This window comes from Plecotus auritus (assembly GCF_963455305.1).
Source record: "Plecotus auritus genome assembly, chromosome: 7".
Lineage (NCBI taxonomy): Eukaryota > Metazoa > Chordata > Mammalia > Chiroptera > Vespertilionidae > Plecotus > Plecotus auritus.
In genome coordinates this window covers 50669800-50688473 of record NC_137774.1, presented here as the reverse complement: position 1 = coordinate 50688473, position 18674 = coordinate 50669800, and the positions used below count along the sequence as shown (strand labels likewise).

The 18674-nt window shown below is 41.8% G+C and overlaps 1 protein-coding gene and 1 long non-coding RNA gene across 2 annotated transcripts in view; one reads left to right on the top strand and one right to left on the bottom strand.

Annotated features, from left to right (window-relative positions):
* The window catches only part of COX10 (cytochrome c oxidase assembly factor heme A:farnesyltransferase COX10), a 128515-nt gene extending 113243 nt beyond the window's left edge, over positions 1-15272 (bottom strand). Inside the window, exons 1-3 of the mRNA XM_080678290.1 lie at positions 11813-15272; positions 7557-7690; positions 5537-5858 (exon numbers count right to left, since the gene is read on the bottom strand). Of these exons, the coding sequence (XP_080534416.1) occupies positions 5537-5858; positions 7557-7690; positions 11813-11855 (499 nt within the window). The 5' untranslated portion in view covers positions 11856-15272. The remainder of the gene's footprint in view (positions 1-5536; positions 5859-7556; positions 7691-11812) is intronic.
* On the top strand, positions 11975-18307 carry LOC308253145. The gene is made up of 3 exons (XR_013961105.1): positions 11975-12773; positions 17119-17363; positions 17858-18307. It is a non-coding gene; the product is annotated as an uncharacterized lncRNA (long non-coding RNA).
* The last annotated feature ends 367 nt before the right edge of the window (positions 18308-18674 follow it).

The window sequence follows — 18674 nt, the reverse complement described above, 5'->3', positions numbered from 1 at the left end:
TTAGGCACAAACCAGTTAGTCTATCAAAATTACAATATTTGAAGCTAGCAATTACATTTCTAAACACTTATCCTACATAAGGACTCACATAAGTATACAAAGATTTATATACATAAAATAACAGAATTGTTTTTATCTATTTATTTAATATATTTTTATTGATTTCAGAGAGGAAGGGAGGAGAGAGAGAAATAGCGATGAGAGACAATTATTGATCAGCAGCCTTCTGCACACCCCACAAAGGGGATCAAGCCCGGTACCTGGGCATGTGCTCTGACCGGGAATCAAACCATAACCTCTCGGTTCATAGGTCGACACTCAATCACTGAGACACCCCGTTCAGATGAGGCTTTATATTTTAATAGAAATAGGATCTTTATACACACATGCATACACAGTTCTACAACTTGTCATTTTCTCTTGACAGTGTAGCTTTCAATATTTACTTCACTGCATACCATTCCATTATATGGAACTGCCATTATTTACTTAACTAATCCTCTACAGGTAAATGTTTAGGGTGTTTCCAGTTTTGGTTTTTTGTGTATTTTTTTTTGTTTTGTTATTAAAAGCAATTCTGGACTGGCTAGTGTGGCTCAGTGGTTGAACGTCGACCTATCAACCAGGAGGTCATGGTTTGCTTGCCGATTTGATTCCTGGTTGAGACATATAACTGGATTGCAGGCTCGATCCCTAGTGGGGGTGCGTGTAGAAGGCGGCCAATCAATTCTCTCTCATCACTGATGTTTGTATCTCTCCCTCTCTGAAACCAATAAAAAATGTATATATATAAAACTTTATCTATATCTTTATATCTGCATACACTGAGTGGCCGGATTATTATTATGATCTCTGAACGCATAATAATCTGGCCACTCGTGTGTGTGTGTGTGTGTGTGTGTGTGTGTGTGTGTGTGTGTGTGTATTAGAGGCCCAGTGCATGAATTTGTGCATGGGTGGGGTCCGGCCAGCCTGGCCGGGGGTAGGGGACATGGGCAGTTGGCAGGCCAGCCTGCTGGTTGAACTCCTGGTCGAGGGGACAATTTGCATATTAGCCTTTTATTATATAGGATATACACTGAGTGGCCAGATTATTATGCGTTCAGAGATCATAATACTACGTTTCTGTATTATTTGAATTACTTTTTCTTACAACAAATTTATATTAATTTAGTAGTATTTAAAATCTGCTTAAAGATAAATAAATAAGACAAAATGCAAAATGATTGTGTTCCTCCAATATGCCCCTAGGACTTTCCCCTACCGGGGTGGAAAACCCGTGCCACCGTGACAGAATAGCCTGCTTCACTATTCACCCAGGAAGTGCCTCTCCAGCACTCTAGTCACACTGCACTACTCAGCACACTTCAGCTTTCTGAATATGCCAGATGCCTCTGCTTGCGATCCTTGCCTTTTCTGCCCAGTAAACACTCATTCACTTCAATCCCCTCCACAGGCAAGAGAACACTCCTGTCTCTGGGTCCCCCCGCTGCCTCATGCACACATCCCTTATAATTCCTATAACACTAATTTCCCTAATGATGCATATAGCAATGATAATAGTATTGATCATAGCTAATTAAGTGCATACTGGTGCTGGGTAGGCACTTAATGCAGGTGTTTTACTTGCATCATCTCACTTAATCCTCACAATGAGGCTATGAAGTAAATACCACTATGAAGTAAATACTACAGATGTCTAAAAATGGCTATTATGTCTTTCTCCTTTCCCTCACTATATCTATTTTATAGATAAAGAAACTAAGACACTCTAAGGTTAAGAAATTGCTCAAGATCACACAGGTATTAAGAAAGAGTTCTGGGTTTGAAACACAGATGTATCGGACCACAGCTGTTCTATTTTTATATATGTATATGCATACAAAATCTCCCCACTAGACTGAACTTGTTGTTATCTCTGTATCTCCAGTAACCAGCACCAAGGGATATGTGGCAAACGCCAATAAATACTGAAGGCAGGCAGTCTCTTGAGTATGGAAAAGGGTCTTAATTGTCACCATCTAGTCCAGGGGTGGGCAAACTTTTTGACTCGAGGGCCACAATGAGTTCTTAAACTGGACCGGATGGCCGGAACAAAAGCATGGATGGAGTGTTTGTGTGAACTAATATAAATTCAAAGTAAAGGAGCGGAGGGGAGAGCAAGAGAACTGGATAGAACAGCCGGATCCGGCCTGCGGGCCGTAGTTTGCCCACGGCTGACTAGTCCCACCCACTACACAATGCAGGAATCCCTTTCTTCAACTTCCCTCAAAGATGATCTGTTTCCATTTGGATAGTTCCAATGACAAGGAACATTGCCTTACAAGGCAGCCCATTTTGCACCTAAATAGTTCTCCTAAGAACTCTCTTTCACACTGAGAGAATCTGCCACCCTGTTAGCATGTTCAATCTCCTAGTTTTATCTTCTGGACTATAAGTTAGCAGCATTGTTCCTTTAAATCAATGGAACTACAGATGTCTAAAAATGGCTATTATGTCTTTCTCCTTTCCCTCACTTTATCCCTCCTCCCTTCTCTTTTCTAAGCAGAACAATCTCATCCCCCAAGTGACAAGGTTTCCACATCCCCTCTTCCTTGTGGCTGCCCTCCTCTGGAGGACTTCAGTCTGTCAGTTCCCTCTCAAAAGCGAGTCCTGCCCAGCTGGTATGGCTCAATGGTTGAGGGTCAACCTATGAACCAGGAGGTCACGGTTCGACTGCAGGTCAGGGCACATGCCTGGGTTGTGGGCTCCATCCCCAGTGGGGGGGGGGGGGGGGGCGTGCAGGAGGCAGTCGATCAATGATTCTCTCTCATCATTGATGTTTCTATTTCTCTCTCCCTCTCCGTTCCTCTCTGAAATCAATAAAAATATATTAAAAAAAAAAAAAAAGCAAGTCCCTACCAAGTGAGGAGCACTGTACCCAGAGAGCTAGAAGTGCTCAACAAGTATGTGGCATGATTTCTGCTCTGAAATTCTTTGGAAAATACAACCTACATTGAATAATCAAGTATTTACCTGGAATTATTTGAAAACTAACCTCTGAAGGTCTTCCATGTGCCAGTCATGTTGCTGGGTACTTTATGTGCATTGTAGGATTACATTCTTAAGTGATTTATTATTATTTCTATTTTATAGATGAGGGAATTATCTCAACAAGGTCAAGGGACCACCCAAAGTCTCACTGGCTAGTAACTGTCACAGCCAGGATCTGAACTCAAGTCTGCTTGACTTCCCAGCCATATTCTGAGTGTTGAGGAGGGAGACTTGGGCTGAGAGCAGCAAAAGAAGACTTAGTGGAGAAGCCTTGAAAGGATGTGACTGGTCTCCGTGGAGGAAGGAGTATGGTGGGGTGGAAAACAAGTTTCTGTGAAAGAGTCTCACCATTTCTGATTATAATGTCCCTTGAAAGTAAGTCAGGCAGAGTTGAGGCAGGAGGCAACACAGAGGACCTGCAGACTCCTGAGCAGGTCAGGAACATGTGAAAGCAATTCCTTAGGAAAATTCCTCTGGCAGCCCTGGGTGGCATATATTGCAGTGGAAGGAGAATGAGGCAGAAAGAACAGTTAAGAGCTGGAGCAATAACTAGTCCTCATATGCCTGGACCCGAACGAGGATGGTAGCTTCAGAAATAGGGATGAGAAACCAGAGGCCCTACAGAGGGCTCCACTGGTGCAGCTGGAGGTTAGACTAAAGGGGGAGAATGGAAAGCAAAGAATGCTGCTAAGATTTCTCCTCAAGGAGAGGCGAAGAACATTGGCTTTGCTGACAGAAATGGGACATGAGAGACTGAATCTGCAGAGTGGTGCACACCGAGAAACTCCTGCTCATGGCAGAGCTCACTTCTGGTGCCCAGACGGAGAGGCCTTGTTTTCTGGGTGACATCCTAGAATCACACCTTATCTAGTCCTTCTTCACATGTCAACATGACATTCATACCAGCAGTGTAAATGACAAGGCAACACTCTAGCAATGTGGTGACTCCTTGCTCAGCCACTGGAAAGCACCGAGACGATTTCAAAGACACCACCTGAAATCAGTCTCACCACTGCAGCGCTGCAGGGTGTACATTTTACTATGATTCTCTGTCAAGTTCCCTATGTCCAAGTGTCATCCTCCCGAGAAAGGTTCTTTAAGTGAACTTGGTCACGAGGAATAAGATGTGTCTGGTTTGTCTCCTTTCCCCCGGATTTCAGGCTCAACTCTCTTGAAAGACAAACAAATAAACAGAAACTACTCCTTCTTTGTCCGTCTCTATTCTCTACTCCCAAAGCCTCTCTGCCTCATCTGTTCACTTGCCAATTTTGACTCAACAATATCATTTACCACTTTCTGTCCCCAGAGTACCTAATACAACTTCATCGTTTACCCATTTCTTCTCCTTATTCTCATCCATAAGAAATGGAGAGACCAGGTCTTCCGTCTGCAGGATGCCCCAGGACATATAGTCTGAACAGCATGAGCCCAGAATAAGGTACTTCTAAGTTTAGCTATGAAATGGGATGATAATAACAAAGCTTCACCTGACTTGTAGGGTGGTTGTAGTAACCAAATGACATTATTATGGGTTAACACCTAAATGCATGTAATTATTTTGGTGCAGTTTGCTACAATTAGGCAAAAAGTCTGGTTCTAAACCTCCTTTCAGAAAAGCATTCAAAACCCCTACATACCTGGGACAATCCCAGAGATCCTACAAGAGGCAAACATCAGTGAGTGGGAGTCCCAGTGGCCACTGTGGTTCCACTGCACACCACGCACAGCGATGCCGTCCATCCTTCTGTGGAACTCAGACAGACAGACTCATTATCTCACTGCATCATTAAAGGACAGCAGATGCAAAAAGAAAAAAAAAAGTCCGAAATAAGCAGGATAAGTATTCCACTTTAATTGTAAATAAATGAGGATATTCTAGTACATGTTCAATACAATACTATTTATAATTCTGAGTAAATAGAATTCAGAAAATTTGACTTCAGATCTCAATTAGAGAGAAAAAATATTGAGAGAATCTGCAGTTTCAAAATATTCCTTTTGGAGCAGAAAATAAAATCAGCTTTTTGTTTAACTAAAAATAAAGTTTCACTACAGACTGATTCATTTGCCTCTCAGCATAACCATTATTGCTTGTCTCATTTTCAGTTCTTATAAGTGTATTTCTAGTATCACATGATCTCACTCATCTAGGGGAAATAATGAACAATATAAACTGATGAACAAAAACAGACCCGGAGACAGGGAAGCATCGATCAGACTGTCAAACCTCAGAGGGAAGGTAGGGGAGGGTGGGGGTAAGGGGGAGAGATCAACCAAAGGACTTGTATGCATGCATATAAGCCTAACCAGTGGTCACAGACAACAGGGGGATGGTGACATGCGTGGGGAGGGGTTTGGGATGGGAATGGGGGGATGAGGACAAATATGTGATACCTTAATCAATAAAGAAATTAATAAAATAAAATAAAAAATAAAAATAATAAAAAAATAATAAAAATAAAGTTTCAAGGAAGACTTTAACCATACCAGAAAGACAAAGTACCTGTGAGTTTGATTTTGGACAGTCGAGCCAAAATTCCTGGCAAATCGTCCACATGCAGCTTCATCTCTTTCCACTGCTTTTCATCTTTTGTGTCTTTTCCCACATCTACTGATCCTTCAATTATTGAGGCAGATTCTAGTTCTATCAATTCAGTTTCATTAGGCTTTCTGGGCAAAGACAGGGTGGAGGGTGCAAAAGGCTTCATCTCATATACTTCCACTTTGGCTTGACTCGAAGACGATTTCTCAAGGAAAGGCGAGGCCATTGGATCTGACTTCGGCTTTATCTGCTGGCGGAGGGTTCTGTTCAGCTGTGTGAAGTACTAAATTTAAAAAGTACATGTCACTATACCAAGCCAAAATGCTCTGAAATGGTTGTTTAGTTATACCTTCTATCGGTCCTTTTACGGTACTTAAAAGATTTTCCTCTCACTTTATAAAACACAGGCACGTGCACTAATATTAAAGTGCTTGTTACATGGAAGTCACTAGACTAAGACATAAGGAGAACACAATTGATTCCTCTGCTATAGTTTTCAAATTTCTAGAAATTCCTAGGAATTTAAGTTCCTTGAAATAAGGTATTTTTATTTCTTGTTCATCTCTTCCAGAATGTTCCCTAATGTAGTACCAGAAGCTGGTGGTTTAACATTCAAGTACAATGAAAACGTTTTCTATAATCAAGAGCCCAAAGACCTGTTGAGTGTCATGTTCCCAGGCAAACAGTACAGCGGGGCTCAGCAGACATGCATATCCCAGGCCTAAGTGACTTACAGCAGTGTGTATGAGGTCAGAACATGGGCTTTAGAGCTAGACACTCTCCACTACTTACTTGCAAAAAGTAATTACTACTAGCATTCATGAGGCACTTCATAGTTTCATAGAGTGCATATTGTTGTAGTTTACATAATATACATATTTCATTTAAGCTTTGCAACAGTTGTTGAAGAAGATGGATCATTATTAGTATCTCTCTCTTTAATTTGCAGATGAGGAAATTAAGGCTGAGAAATAAACTGACAGAGCCAAGAGTCAACAGCCAGTTAGTTGCAGGTGGCCCTGGACATGGAACCACTAACCTGATAACTAGTTAAGAGACTTTTCCATTACACATACTAGTCTTAGGAATTACAAACTCATGAATGAATCCAAAGTTCTGTTTACATAAAAATGGCACAATATATATTTGAGTTTCTCTTCTAAATATTCATTATCCTTAAACCCCCAACTTAAAAAGTCTGAACATTACTGGAAATTTAAATCTCTTACCAAAACAGTAAGTTTTATAAGACTTTAAATTTTAAGTTAAAAAAAGATGAGAGAAATCTCAAAGAGGATTTTAGATTATGAATTTGCTATTATTTCATGCTTGCATACCAAGAGTTTTTTAGCTAAGATTTCTCCATTCTATGAAACTTTCTATTTGAGAAAATGTCCAATGCCCTCATTGGTAATTTAGGGCAAATTACTATGTTGCCCCTAATATCATGAACCTGACCTAGACACAGGCCTACAAGAGGACTGAGATATATTATCAATGCCCACTACAAAATGCTGAGCAAACTACTAAAAACTCAATTTGTTCGATTCAGACATGCATGTGTTTAAAAGGCTTTTTGAATGCACTGCTAATGTGAAAAAACAGGAGGGCCACTGTTAGGGCAATTATTTCTGTATTATTGTTGTAGTCACAGAATTTTAAAGAATTTATAAAGTATTATAACAGTGCAGCTTTCTCTAATTTTAACCTAGTAAAAACTATGCCAGAAATTTTCAATCTTTCTCCAAACTTAACCAGTAAGTTCAAAATCATATTTTTAAGCTCAAACACCAAAATTATCCTGGTTTCAGTTAAGAATTATCAAAGCAAGGGATTTAAGTTCTGAGTAAACTGAAGAGGACACTAAAAGTCCTTTTTAAACAATACTTCTTACTACTCCTCTTGTAACGCGAATTTCTGAAATTCCCGCAAACAAAAAAGGAAAGGCAGAAGCAGCAGAGCAAGGATGGTCTGAACATACCATGCGCTTGAGGAAGGTGAAGTGCTGAAATGTAATCCACTGCTTGCTGGCGTTCCTAAAGAGATGCATAAACCTGTGCGGGGATTCCTGCACAGCTCTTCTTTCTAGATACCAGACACATCCTCCTACCCCTCCTGTAACAGAGCAGAAGGGAGAAAAATGTTAAAGTGATTAATGCCTCTCACCAGTGAGGACTGCGCCTACCCAGGAGCAATGCCTGAACCATGGTAAGCAATGCATATGAGATGGGTTATAAGTTTGAAATGATCTAGTCCAGATTTGTAAATCAACACAACTTATGAGGCTTAATGATAAATCTGCAAAATTCTTCACAGGCTAGGGAAATCTTCCAGTTTAGGATCATTTTGCTTTTGTTATATTAAATGCCAAAATGACCACACTACAGATATTTTGAAGAAGAAAATATAAAACAATCAGTTCAATCACTTCTTTAAAAGTATAAAATGAGAAGCATAATTTTTCTCAATAAATAACTGCAAACTGGAAGATATATTTCAGGTTACTATTTTGGCCATGTCGGGTAAGCCAAGTAAAGGGGTGAAGAAACAGTTCTCAATAAAGTATGAGCTTATCAATCTTGTTGGGAAGAAACTATTTTTGTAGTATAGGTGTTTGGCTTTTAATCATTCTTTTAAACCTTCTTTCAAATATCAACAAATCCAACGCTCCTGTACAAGGTCTCTCTTAGGCAAGCCTTCCACAGTATAATGGCCCAGACTCCCTTTCTGAGTCCCTCCTCCCGTGGCGTCCATGACACCAAAGGTTCCTGGCTTTCTCTGCCTCTGCTCATCACTTCTTGGTTTCCTATTGTGTCTCCTCTTGCTGTGCCTGCCACATTAATCCCTGAGCAATTGCAATTACAGGCAAAATCTAAATCTTCAACACATTTCTAGAGTCATTAAGCCTATTTCCAACTGCTCTCTTTAGTATCATGGATGGGTTGCAATATGCTCTAAGAACGCTTTATCCACACCCATATCTCTACTCTGTCCTATTGAAAAGAAAACCATTCCTCAGGAATAGCTTGAATTCTTCCTTCATCATTTAATAACCATCAAGTCCAGTCAACTATGAAAGATATGTCAAATCTGTCTACTTCCTTCCCATTCCTATTTTCCATCCCATTCCCTTATTTCTTACATTTGGACTATTGTAATAGTTGTAGGATTCAAGACAGTCATCTCTACTTTAGTAATTTCCTTCCCTGTCCAATTTAAGTTGCATAGAGCAAACTGTTTTCTTCCTGAAGCACACATACATAATTACCCACCCAAACATGTAAATATACCTCACTGCAGCAATGCCGTCTCATCATCGCACTCCACACTGGTTCACCTTTATGCCCTTCGTCTGCTTACAGTGTCTTGCCTCACCTGTCAAATTTTGTCTCTTCCAACTATACTATTACTTTATACTTTTTTACAGCACTTTCTAATACAAATTGTTTCCACTGTGTTCTTTAGTTCCTTGAGACTTACTTTTGCTATAATACAGCAGAATGCTTTCCATATAACAATGAAACAATATTTGATGACTGTATCAGCCCCATAGCTTACTTGGACTGGGGGAAGAACTATCAATGCCCTTTGGAATGCATGCCAATTATTTTAGACAGGAGATAAGTCACTTCACTGAAATCAGATTCTCAAACCTGTTAATTATAAAATGCTTATTTTCCACATAGGTGAATGTGTGTTTACCTGTGTGTGTGTGTGTATATGTGTGTGTGTGTGTGTGTGTGTGTGTGTGTGTGTGTGTGTGTGTGTGTATATATATATGGATAGCAGTATTTTTTTGGGGGGGTGGGATTTCTTAAAATCAATCCTTTAATATTTCAGTTTTATTTATAATTTAATGGTGTATATTTTCCCTTTTTGGCCTTAACATTGTTCTTTAAGGTAAAAGGACCTCAATATTAAATAATTGTGTCTAGAACACATTAAGGTTTTATTGTATAAGCCTTAAATTTCAAAATCAGTTTTTAGTTCCTCAGGTCCAGTGAGAAATGCATGTTGCTGGGAGGAAAAGAATCACCTGGAAAACTCTCATGAATAGATAGATGAAAGTGAGATTTTACAGAATGCCTGTAAGAAAAAAAAACACAAAAAACAACCCTACATCTAGGAAAGTGCACTTTTAAATGTTGAAAATACTTCATTTAGTCAAAACATGTTACATTTGTATGAAGTGGTGCTTAGAATGTCAAAGACATTTCAGCCCTATGTAAACAAACTTTGGTTAAAAGATACACAGGATACAATAGATACATTAAAAATCTGGAAATATGTGGCCACATCCACTATTCACCATCAACAATGAGTCATGATTGTAGGGGTTTTAAATCAGGTGAGTAGACAGGTAACTGAAGATCCTGAATTTCCTTTTAATGACTATAAAATACTTCAATTTTTAATAGCAAATCAGACACAGCCAGTAGATACCTAATATAGTCCCAGATGATCTCTCTGTCACCCCTTCACCATGATACTTCCATATCGAGCTCTCATGGTGGATATTCCAAGTGGATCAGAGTAGATCACACAGATCTTTTTGGGCATTATATTCACAGCTTCAAGAAGCTGTCTATTAATTCCTTCTTACCCACACTAAAAGACTGATTCAGCTACAAGCCAGGTGGACCACATGTATATGAAGCCCACTTCCTAGACATGGGGAATTCTGAGCTGCCTATAGAAAACTGAAAGTACTGAACTGACAGGCAGAAAAACAGCTAGTCTGAGGAATCCGAATTGGACCCTCCATACAGAGGTGATAATTCAAGCAACAAGAAAGGTTGAGTTCTCTGAGAATGAGTGTCTATAGTCAGGATCAAAGAACACTCAGTCAAGGATGGTAGAAGGTAGCAAGTAATTCAAAAAGAATCACAGGCTTTAAAAAACAAAACACTTTTCATTATGGGAAACTTCAGTCACATACAAAAGCAGAATACAATGAGCCCCGCCCGTTACCTTTCCCTCAGCGTCAACAATTACCAAACCAAGGCCAATCTTGTTTCATTTATACTCCCTCCTACTTCCCACCCTCTTCCCCACTTTTGAACTAAAAGGGACCTTTGAAACTAATTAAATTGCTTCATTTTATAAATGAGTAACTTCAATTCCAGAAAAGTCAGATGGTTTGCTCTGAGATCACACAGACCAGAAAAGACCCATAAAATAACAATGCCACGCGGAAAAAGGAATGTCAGACTCACAGTGATGGATATTGCCAGGCGCTGGGATTTGAGAAAAAAGGAGTCCTGGGATTCTATCATCCCCAATATGGACCAGCGGCAACGCGTTCCTCACATAGCCATTAGTTATCCCCCTAAACTACTGAGGGAAAAATAATTCTCAACTCCTTTCTAATACCGCCCCCAGGCAAATTTCATTCATTCACAAGTAATTACTGGGAGCCAACAATGCACACCAGGCACTGTCCTGGGCACTGGGGTCAAAGAGGGGAACCAGAGAACTGTCCCTACCTTCAGTGTTTATATTCCAGTTGGGAGGAACATGTGATAAACCGGTACATAAGTCAACAATTGAAGCCTGTGCTAGCCATCCTGGGAGAAACAGGATAAAGTGAGAAGAGGGGCAGGAGCTCTGCTGTAGACAGGGTAGGCGCCTCTGAAAAGGTGACATTTGAACTAAGACCTCGCCAAGGGCCAAGAAGGCGCACTCCACCTTCAACATAAAGTTGTTACAGGTTTTTCAAGTGGGAGGATTGCAACAGGGACCACGCTGAATGGCACAAAGCTAAGAGTCAAGCTGCGGCCCGCTGCCCGCAGCTGTCATCACCGTTTTCATAATCTTCGCAGCACCACGACCCTCTACATCGCCAGAAGGCTGCGGAGCAGAAGCACAGTGCTCCCGCGTCCTGACTGCCGGCGGCTAGGAACTGAGGCGAGGGGAACCTAGGGCTCGTGGAGCGCGAAAGTTCCGCTATGTCCTCTCTCCAGCCTCCACGAGGTGCAAACCAACAGGAGCAGAGCCAGCGGCCCTCGCGGCGGGACGAGGTGGGACAGGGCGCGGGGCACCACCAGCACCCCAGAGCTAGCCCAGACCCCAGCTCCGCGGCCCCTCCGCTTCAGGCTACTCCAAAGGTCACACCCCCACCGATGCTCAGCCGACCTCGCCAAGGGCTCCCAAGGTTGCAGCCAGCCACAACCAGGTATAGCACGTGCCAAAAACAAGGGAATTTTCCCAAAGTCGTGCCCGAGGGCGGTGCAGTACCTGTCAGGAGACGTGAGGAGAGAGTGTGGGAGGAGGTGGCCATCACGCACGAGTCTGGCCGCTCTCCGGGGGCCCCGTGTCCTCTCTCCTCACCGACTACTGAGCGCCGCCATCTTCCTTCCCCGCCCCGTACAAGAAAGGGGCTTCCGGTGCGTCACTTCCGGAGGTGGAACGCGGAAGCAAAGGATTGTGCTTGCAGATGTGGGAACGGGACCCGCGCGAGACCGCTGCACTGGAAGGTCGGAGGCCGGAGGGACTTTCTGGAAACGCGAGGCGCTCGGGTGACTGCGGCCCCCGGAAGGGGCAGCAGCAGACGGCGGGCCTGCGCCTCCGCCCTGAGGTCGGCTGGTGTTCTCGGGCCGCTGCGAGAGAGCTCGGCGACGGGCTGGGCCTGGCTGCGGAATGCTCGCGGGCGGTTCAAAGGTACTTTGGGATTCTTGTTGGTGCCCGAATCGCCAAGAGGAAGTGGTTCTTGGGACGAAGCTTCCACCCTCCAGTCTGATCGCAGTTACAGCTTTACTGTGTTTGCTGTCAAGTGGGAGGACCGACGTACCGGAGGTTGCGTGTTCCTGGCACACCCCGGGAAGGCGGCTGTCAGAGCATCTTAAAACGTAGCGGGTGCGCACAGCGGTTGAGATTTCGGGCTCTGGAGTGAGATCTGTATTTGAGTCCTGGCTCCACCCCCTGACCTGTGACCTGCCTGAGCTAATTGCTCAAGCCCTCTGAACCTAATAGCTGTACAACGGGAATAATGATACTATATGTGTTGTAGATGGTTGAGAGAATGAAATCGTGTCTCTCCAGGGGCTTCCAGGTGCCTGCACATATAAGACCTAATAAATTATCACTTGTGTAGTGATTACTGGGGTAGATCTCAGCAGCCCTCCCCTCTGTTCTCTTGTGTGAGTTCCACAACTAAAATACACGGAAGAAAAAAGATGCAGCCTTTGAAAAAGAACAGGTAACTGGGATTTGTAAGGGCAATTTCTGTCTGTCTTCAAGGGTAAAGTGATAGTATTTTGGCTCACCTTGGTCAACAAAACATAAGGTTGCCCTGATTCTGTAGGAGTTTGCAGTGTACCAGCAGAGGGGAGGGGCTTGTCAGGTGGGGAGTGTGGTGGGACAGAGACAGCAATCCCGTGGAGCTGGGGCAGGCAAGGCCTCAGAGATTTAAACTTAGTACTCAATTGGAGGAACAGTAGATTTTTTCTTACATGCAAGGAAAGGAGAAGATACACCATGGAGAGAAAGAAAGCATTAAATACTATGTTAAAAGTTTTGAAACTCCTTATAATTTTCCATGTGTTTTTATGAACATGTGATGTTTATATCTGCAGCAAACATTATCCTCTTTGTGAATAACATGTTAAGGCTCAAAGAGCTTTAAGTGATCCGTCCAAAATTACCTAGCTGCCAAGTTCCATACCTGTGACAGTGTTACTTGCACCATGCCATACAGCCCTATTCACCCAAGCATCTTGAAGGGTCACAGCTTCTGTGATTTATAAAGCACAGTAGTTCAATCTTGGCTGCCTGTCACAATCACATATAGGGCTTTAAAAATTACAGATGTCTGAGCCACCTCCAGACCTATTAAATCAGAAGGGGTGTGGAATGGATGGAAGGGACTTGTATTTTTCTCTTTAAAGCACCACAAGTATTTGGGCACATAGCTGAGAATTACTGGAGTTCAGATTTTTTTTTTATTAACTTGACAACACAGTTATGTCTAAAATGTTGATTAACATGAATATTTTATTTCATGTACTCAGAAATCATGAATTCCCAAATTCTGTAGTCTTATGATAGACAAAGAGTTTAATAGACATTGTTCCTCCTTGGCCAACATATTTTTCCTCCATTTAAAATCATTTCTAAATACAGGGCCAGGGTCTGATTAAGTATACAAATGAATGCATAGGTTATTATTTATTGAGAGGAACCAGAGTAAATATTTTATGGGAGAAATGCCTAAAAGACGAGTGCATTCTGGCTTGATTGGTCAGAAAATGCATTCATCTATGTAATATTTGTAGTTAGCCTATGTCAATAGTACCAAAGCATACTCTCCTGAAAAGTAATCTCTGAAGATACTTCTGGAAAGAAGAGGGTTCATGGTCACATACATTGCTATGACCACACATATCTGCAGGGAGGCTGCGGAAACGAACACAGCGATTCCCTGGGCCAGTCACCAGCCTTCACTGTGGACCTAGAGATGTGTTCTGAGGACCGTGAAAACTTGGGAAGTACTAGTCTTACGCACACACACACACAAACACACATGAACAAACAATTTTGGAGATTGGAGTATATTTGTAAGGACAATTTTTATTCTAAGGTGAAATCAGATTTCCTGGTTTCAAACTATCTTACTTCATTAGACTAACTTTTCCTGGACAAGTTCCCTTAGAAAATTCCTTTTATAAGCTCTGCCTTATAATAGGGCTTGATATCCATAAGCTTGAACTTCTCAGTTCATAAAGATTTAGAAACTGAGGCCCAGACACATAGGTAATATACTCTAAGTGATAAAACTGCCTCTAGACATCCAACCAGCATCTTTTCCATCTCATTGTCTTTATTGTCCCTCATTCTAGCCGTAATGTTTTCACTAATGAAATGATGTAGAGTCTCACAATTACACATCTTTACTTAACTTTGGATTTTTAGATATGTACATTTCAAGTAAAATATATTGTGTAGATTATGTTTTTAATTATCTGTTTACTTTGTTAGTATTGCTATGAAAAGAGATACATTATAAAGAATTAAAAACCTTTTTAGCTGACAGCATAATTTTAATTATCTCATAATTATTGAAAGAGTTGTAGCATTCAATTTTATGTTAATGTGGACATTAACTACAATTATCACTTGCTTATATATTTTATTTTGTTTTTTGGTTAATCCTCACCCGAGGATATTTTTTCATTTTTTTTTTTTTAGGGAGAGTGGAAGGGATGGAGAGAGACAGAGAGAAACATTAATGTGAGAGAGACACATTGATTGGTTGCCTCCCGCACACACCATGACTGGGGCCGGGGATGGAGCATACAACCCAGGTTCATGCCCTTGACCAGAATGGAACCCAGGACCCTTCTGTTCATGGTCCAACACTCTATCCACTGAGCCAAACCAGCTAGGGCTGCTTATCTGTTTTTAAACATGATTCTAAATAATCAATATAAAGCTTTGTATCTTTTAAAAATTGATGTTACCAAACTTTGCCTAGATAATGGCTCCTCTTATTTTTCTTTAATGTTTCAGCACTTATTTAAAAAACCAAGCTGTTCTTGAATCCAACTTTGTTCTGTAGTAGATTTGTTGCAAAATTTGAAATAAAGTTTCTTCTTGAGAGTCTTTCTACATGTACTGAATTTTATACCATATGACAGGACTTCTGAGTAGATGCTAACTCTTTCAAAAAGTCCAGAATAAAGACTACATTCCCAGCCTCCCTTGCAGCTTGGTGTGACTTTGTGACTAATTCTGATCAATGGGATGTAAGCAGAAGTGATGTGTTTAACTTCTAAGTTTCCTTAACAGAAAACTTAGAGGTTAAGTTTACTTAACAGTAGAGAGCAAGTCTTTTCTTGCTTGATATGGAACTGCCTTACTAACCCTGGGCTGATTACATGGGGGGAAATAAAATTCTCACTTGTTAACATACTGTTACTTTAGGTTTTCTGAACTAATATGCCTGGCTCATGGTCAGCTCAAAAAATGATAGCTCTCAACATTAAATGATTCCCTGTATGCTCCAAAAAGCAAAAATAAAATGTTAGTGGTTTTTTGTTTTGTTTTGTTTTGTTTTGTTTTGTTTATATATATATATTTTATTGATTTTTTTACAGAGAGGAAGAGAGAGGGATAGAGAGTTAGAAACATCAACCAGCTGCCTCCTGCACACCTCCTACTGGGGATGTGCCCGCAACCAAGGTACGTGCCCTTGACCGGAATCGAACCTGGGACCCTTCAGTCCGCAGGCCGACGCTCTATCCACTGAGCCAAACCGGTTTCAGCAATGTTAGTGGTTTTTAAGAAATATTTTGAGAGGGAAAATTTGGGATTGTGCTATTCAAAAATGTGTTGTAATAAAACAGCTTGATGAACCTTATGGAACTCAGAATCTAGAAAAAGAAAAGTTTTTCTTTTAAAAAAATAAGGATTTGTATGTTCTTTCTTATGCTATTTAGGAATGAGGGCACATGAGTTTACACCGCAGGCCCCAATTTGTTAGACACAAGATTTGTGATGTGGAGATTGCTGCTAACGATCATCTGGCTTCCCTCACTGGTGGTCACCACACTCATTTCTCACCAGTAGCTTTTGCTGCAGAGTAGACTCTGCATAACATTCTTCAGGATGAGGGTACCTCATCCTCAAAAAAGAGAGCTAACTTTGATAAAGTACCAGGATATGGGCATGTTACGAAGAGTCAAGCTTTTGGAGAGAGGTCAAAGGGATTAAAAGAGTGGGTTTTGATTTCACATCTCTTTGGATTCAGTCTCTGGAGATTCCTGGCCTTTAGATTTTCCTCCCTTGAAATATATTCCTCACCCCTACCCATCACTTTTTTTTTTTTTTTAATCCTCACCCGAGGATATGTTTTTATTGATTTTAGAGAGAGAGAAATATTGATCTGTTGCCTCCTGTATGTGCCTGGACTAAGGATCAAACCCGAAACCTTTCGGTGTACAGGATGATGCTCCAACCAACTTAGCCACCCAGCCACGGCCCCACCCATGACTTTTAATGGTTCCTCCCCTGGTACCTTGATTTGGGGAGTGGGGAGTGATAAGTTAGGCCTGGGTATGCTTCTTACTTGAGAGAGGTCCTCTGCTTTGAAAGGGGGCCCTGGAAAAAACGTGATACTCAGGCTCCTAGGCAGATGGGATCTGCCCTTCTGGGCCTTTAGGGCCGTGGCAAAGGTATCTTCTGCTACACTAGGCAGTTTAGGGGTAGGGAAGCATAGACTGTTTATTTCATAAGGACTGTGCCTTTGGCTGTCTGTCTTCATGACAATGCTACTGAGTCAAGTCCAATCAGAAGACAGAAATCACACCAGAGAATTTAACTTAAAGATTAGCACATATAAAGTTGTTACCTAAATAATTGGAAGGGTAAAAAGAAAACTGGTGTCACAGATGTACAACTACAAGAAGCAGCTACCACTTCTACAGCTGGGGGACCAAAATCGAAGTCAGGAGTATTACATTTGAGAAACAGAGGAGCAGGGGCATGTGCTGCTGGTGCTGTGGTCTTTGAGGGAGACGTGGCCAAGCTGGTTCTCTGTGTTTTAGAAAAACTGTCCCCTGGGCTTAGCTACGGCTACTGGAGTGAAGAAGCATTGGGCTGAGCTGCACAGGAACTGCAAGCAGAAAAGAAGCAGGTGGGAGGAAGAAGCTCCTACTCCATGTCCCAGTCTTGCACCATTGCTGCCCCTTATCTGCAGAGCCTAACAGTGAGCTTTCAGGAGTGTGGTCTGCAGACCGGAAGCTTCAGCACCACTAGATACAGTAGAAGGGTAGCTTTGGAGCCAGAGCAGGTAACCCCATTGAATTCTTATTTGAATCGATGTTTCACTAAGTATACAGATTAAAGTTTACAAATCATCCTCCTCTGAGCTTGAATAGTTTAAATCAGTGCCTGGGATCTCATAACAATTCTAAGGTGACCAATAACAACAGGATAGGATCCTAGTCCAAGATCACTCCAAAGAGACATGGCACCTCAGCTGTAACCTGGCACTATGTTTTCATCCCAGGGCTCGCTTCTGTCCATGACCTGGGGTACCACAAGGGAGAAGTGCAGTCCAGGGATGCTGAAGTCAGCCAATCCCAGGAGCTGAATCATTGCTCTACGTCAGAGTAATCTGGTTCACATGTGCCTGATTCTCTCCCAGAGTTCTTTTACAGCTTGGGGTGGCCACATTACTCAATTTTGCCTAGAGAGCTAGGAGGAGAAACCTGCTGGCAAGGCTTCTAGGGGTAATATGTTTACTGCTTAAACAGCAGGCATGCTTTCCCCGTTTATTCTCAGGAAGCAGGTCTGAGAGTGTAATTTCGGACACCGAGGCAGCCACCTTGAACTCTGACGTTACAAGCATGAGGACAGCAAGCACACTGAGACGGCACCGTGGAAAACAGAGCTGGTCCTGATGAAATGGCCGAGCTGCTGCCCAGGTCCAGGACATCCACCTGCAGACTTACTGCTACAAGCGTATAGTTATGCTCAGGCTATCGTTTGGTTTCCTGTTCACTCTTTCCTGGCCATGCATCCCTCCGGGACAGGATTGCTGAGCAGCCTGGCTTCAAGCTCGCTGAAGGCAGAGGACATGGAGACACAACTGCAGTAATGTCAGATAGCTAGGAAGCATGTCCTGTCTCACAAAAGTAAAGGAAATCTGAATATGGTGCTTGTTTCCAATACAATAGGATACACAGTGATTTAAAGAACACAAAAATAAAAGAAGCAATTTTGTGCAGATTCATTTCCTGTCTTGTTCCTTTGTTCTTCACTGCTCAACTCCTTTGATGATGTCAAAATGTCCCGCTTTCCCACATTCCTTTCCTGGTTCCCTCCTCAGCATCTTAGAGCCAAGTGGAGAATATGGTGAAATGTTCCAAGGGGAACAGGTAACACGTCCTATTGGGCACTAGGTGGAGGAAATCATAACCCATAAATACCCTTAAATACACAATTTATATTTAGCTACTAGGAACTCTTAAAAATGGGTCTTACGTATTCTGGTAAATGACCCATCAATATTATCAAAATAGAGAATTCTAAAATACAAGAAGACTTACTAAAGGCAAATTAATAAGAGAATTCCAGAAAAGTTACTGTCTAAACAATA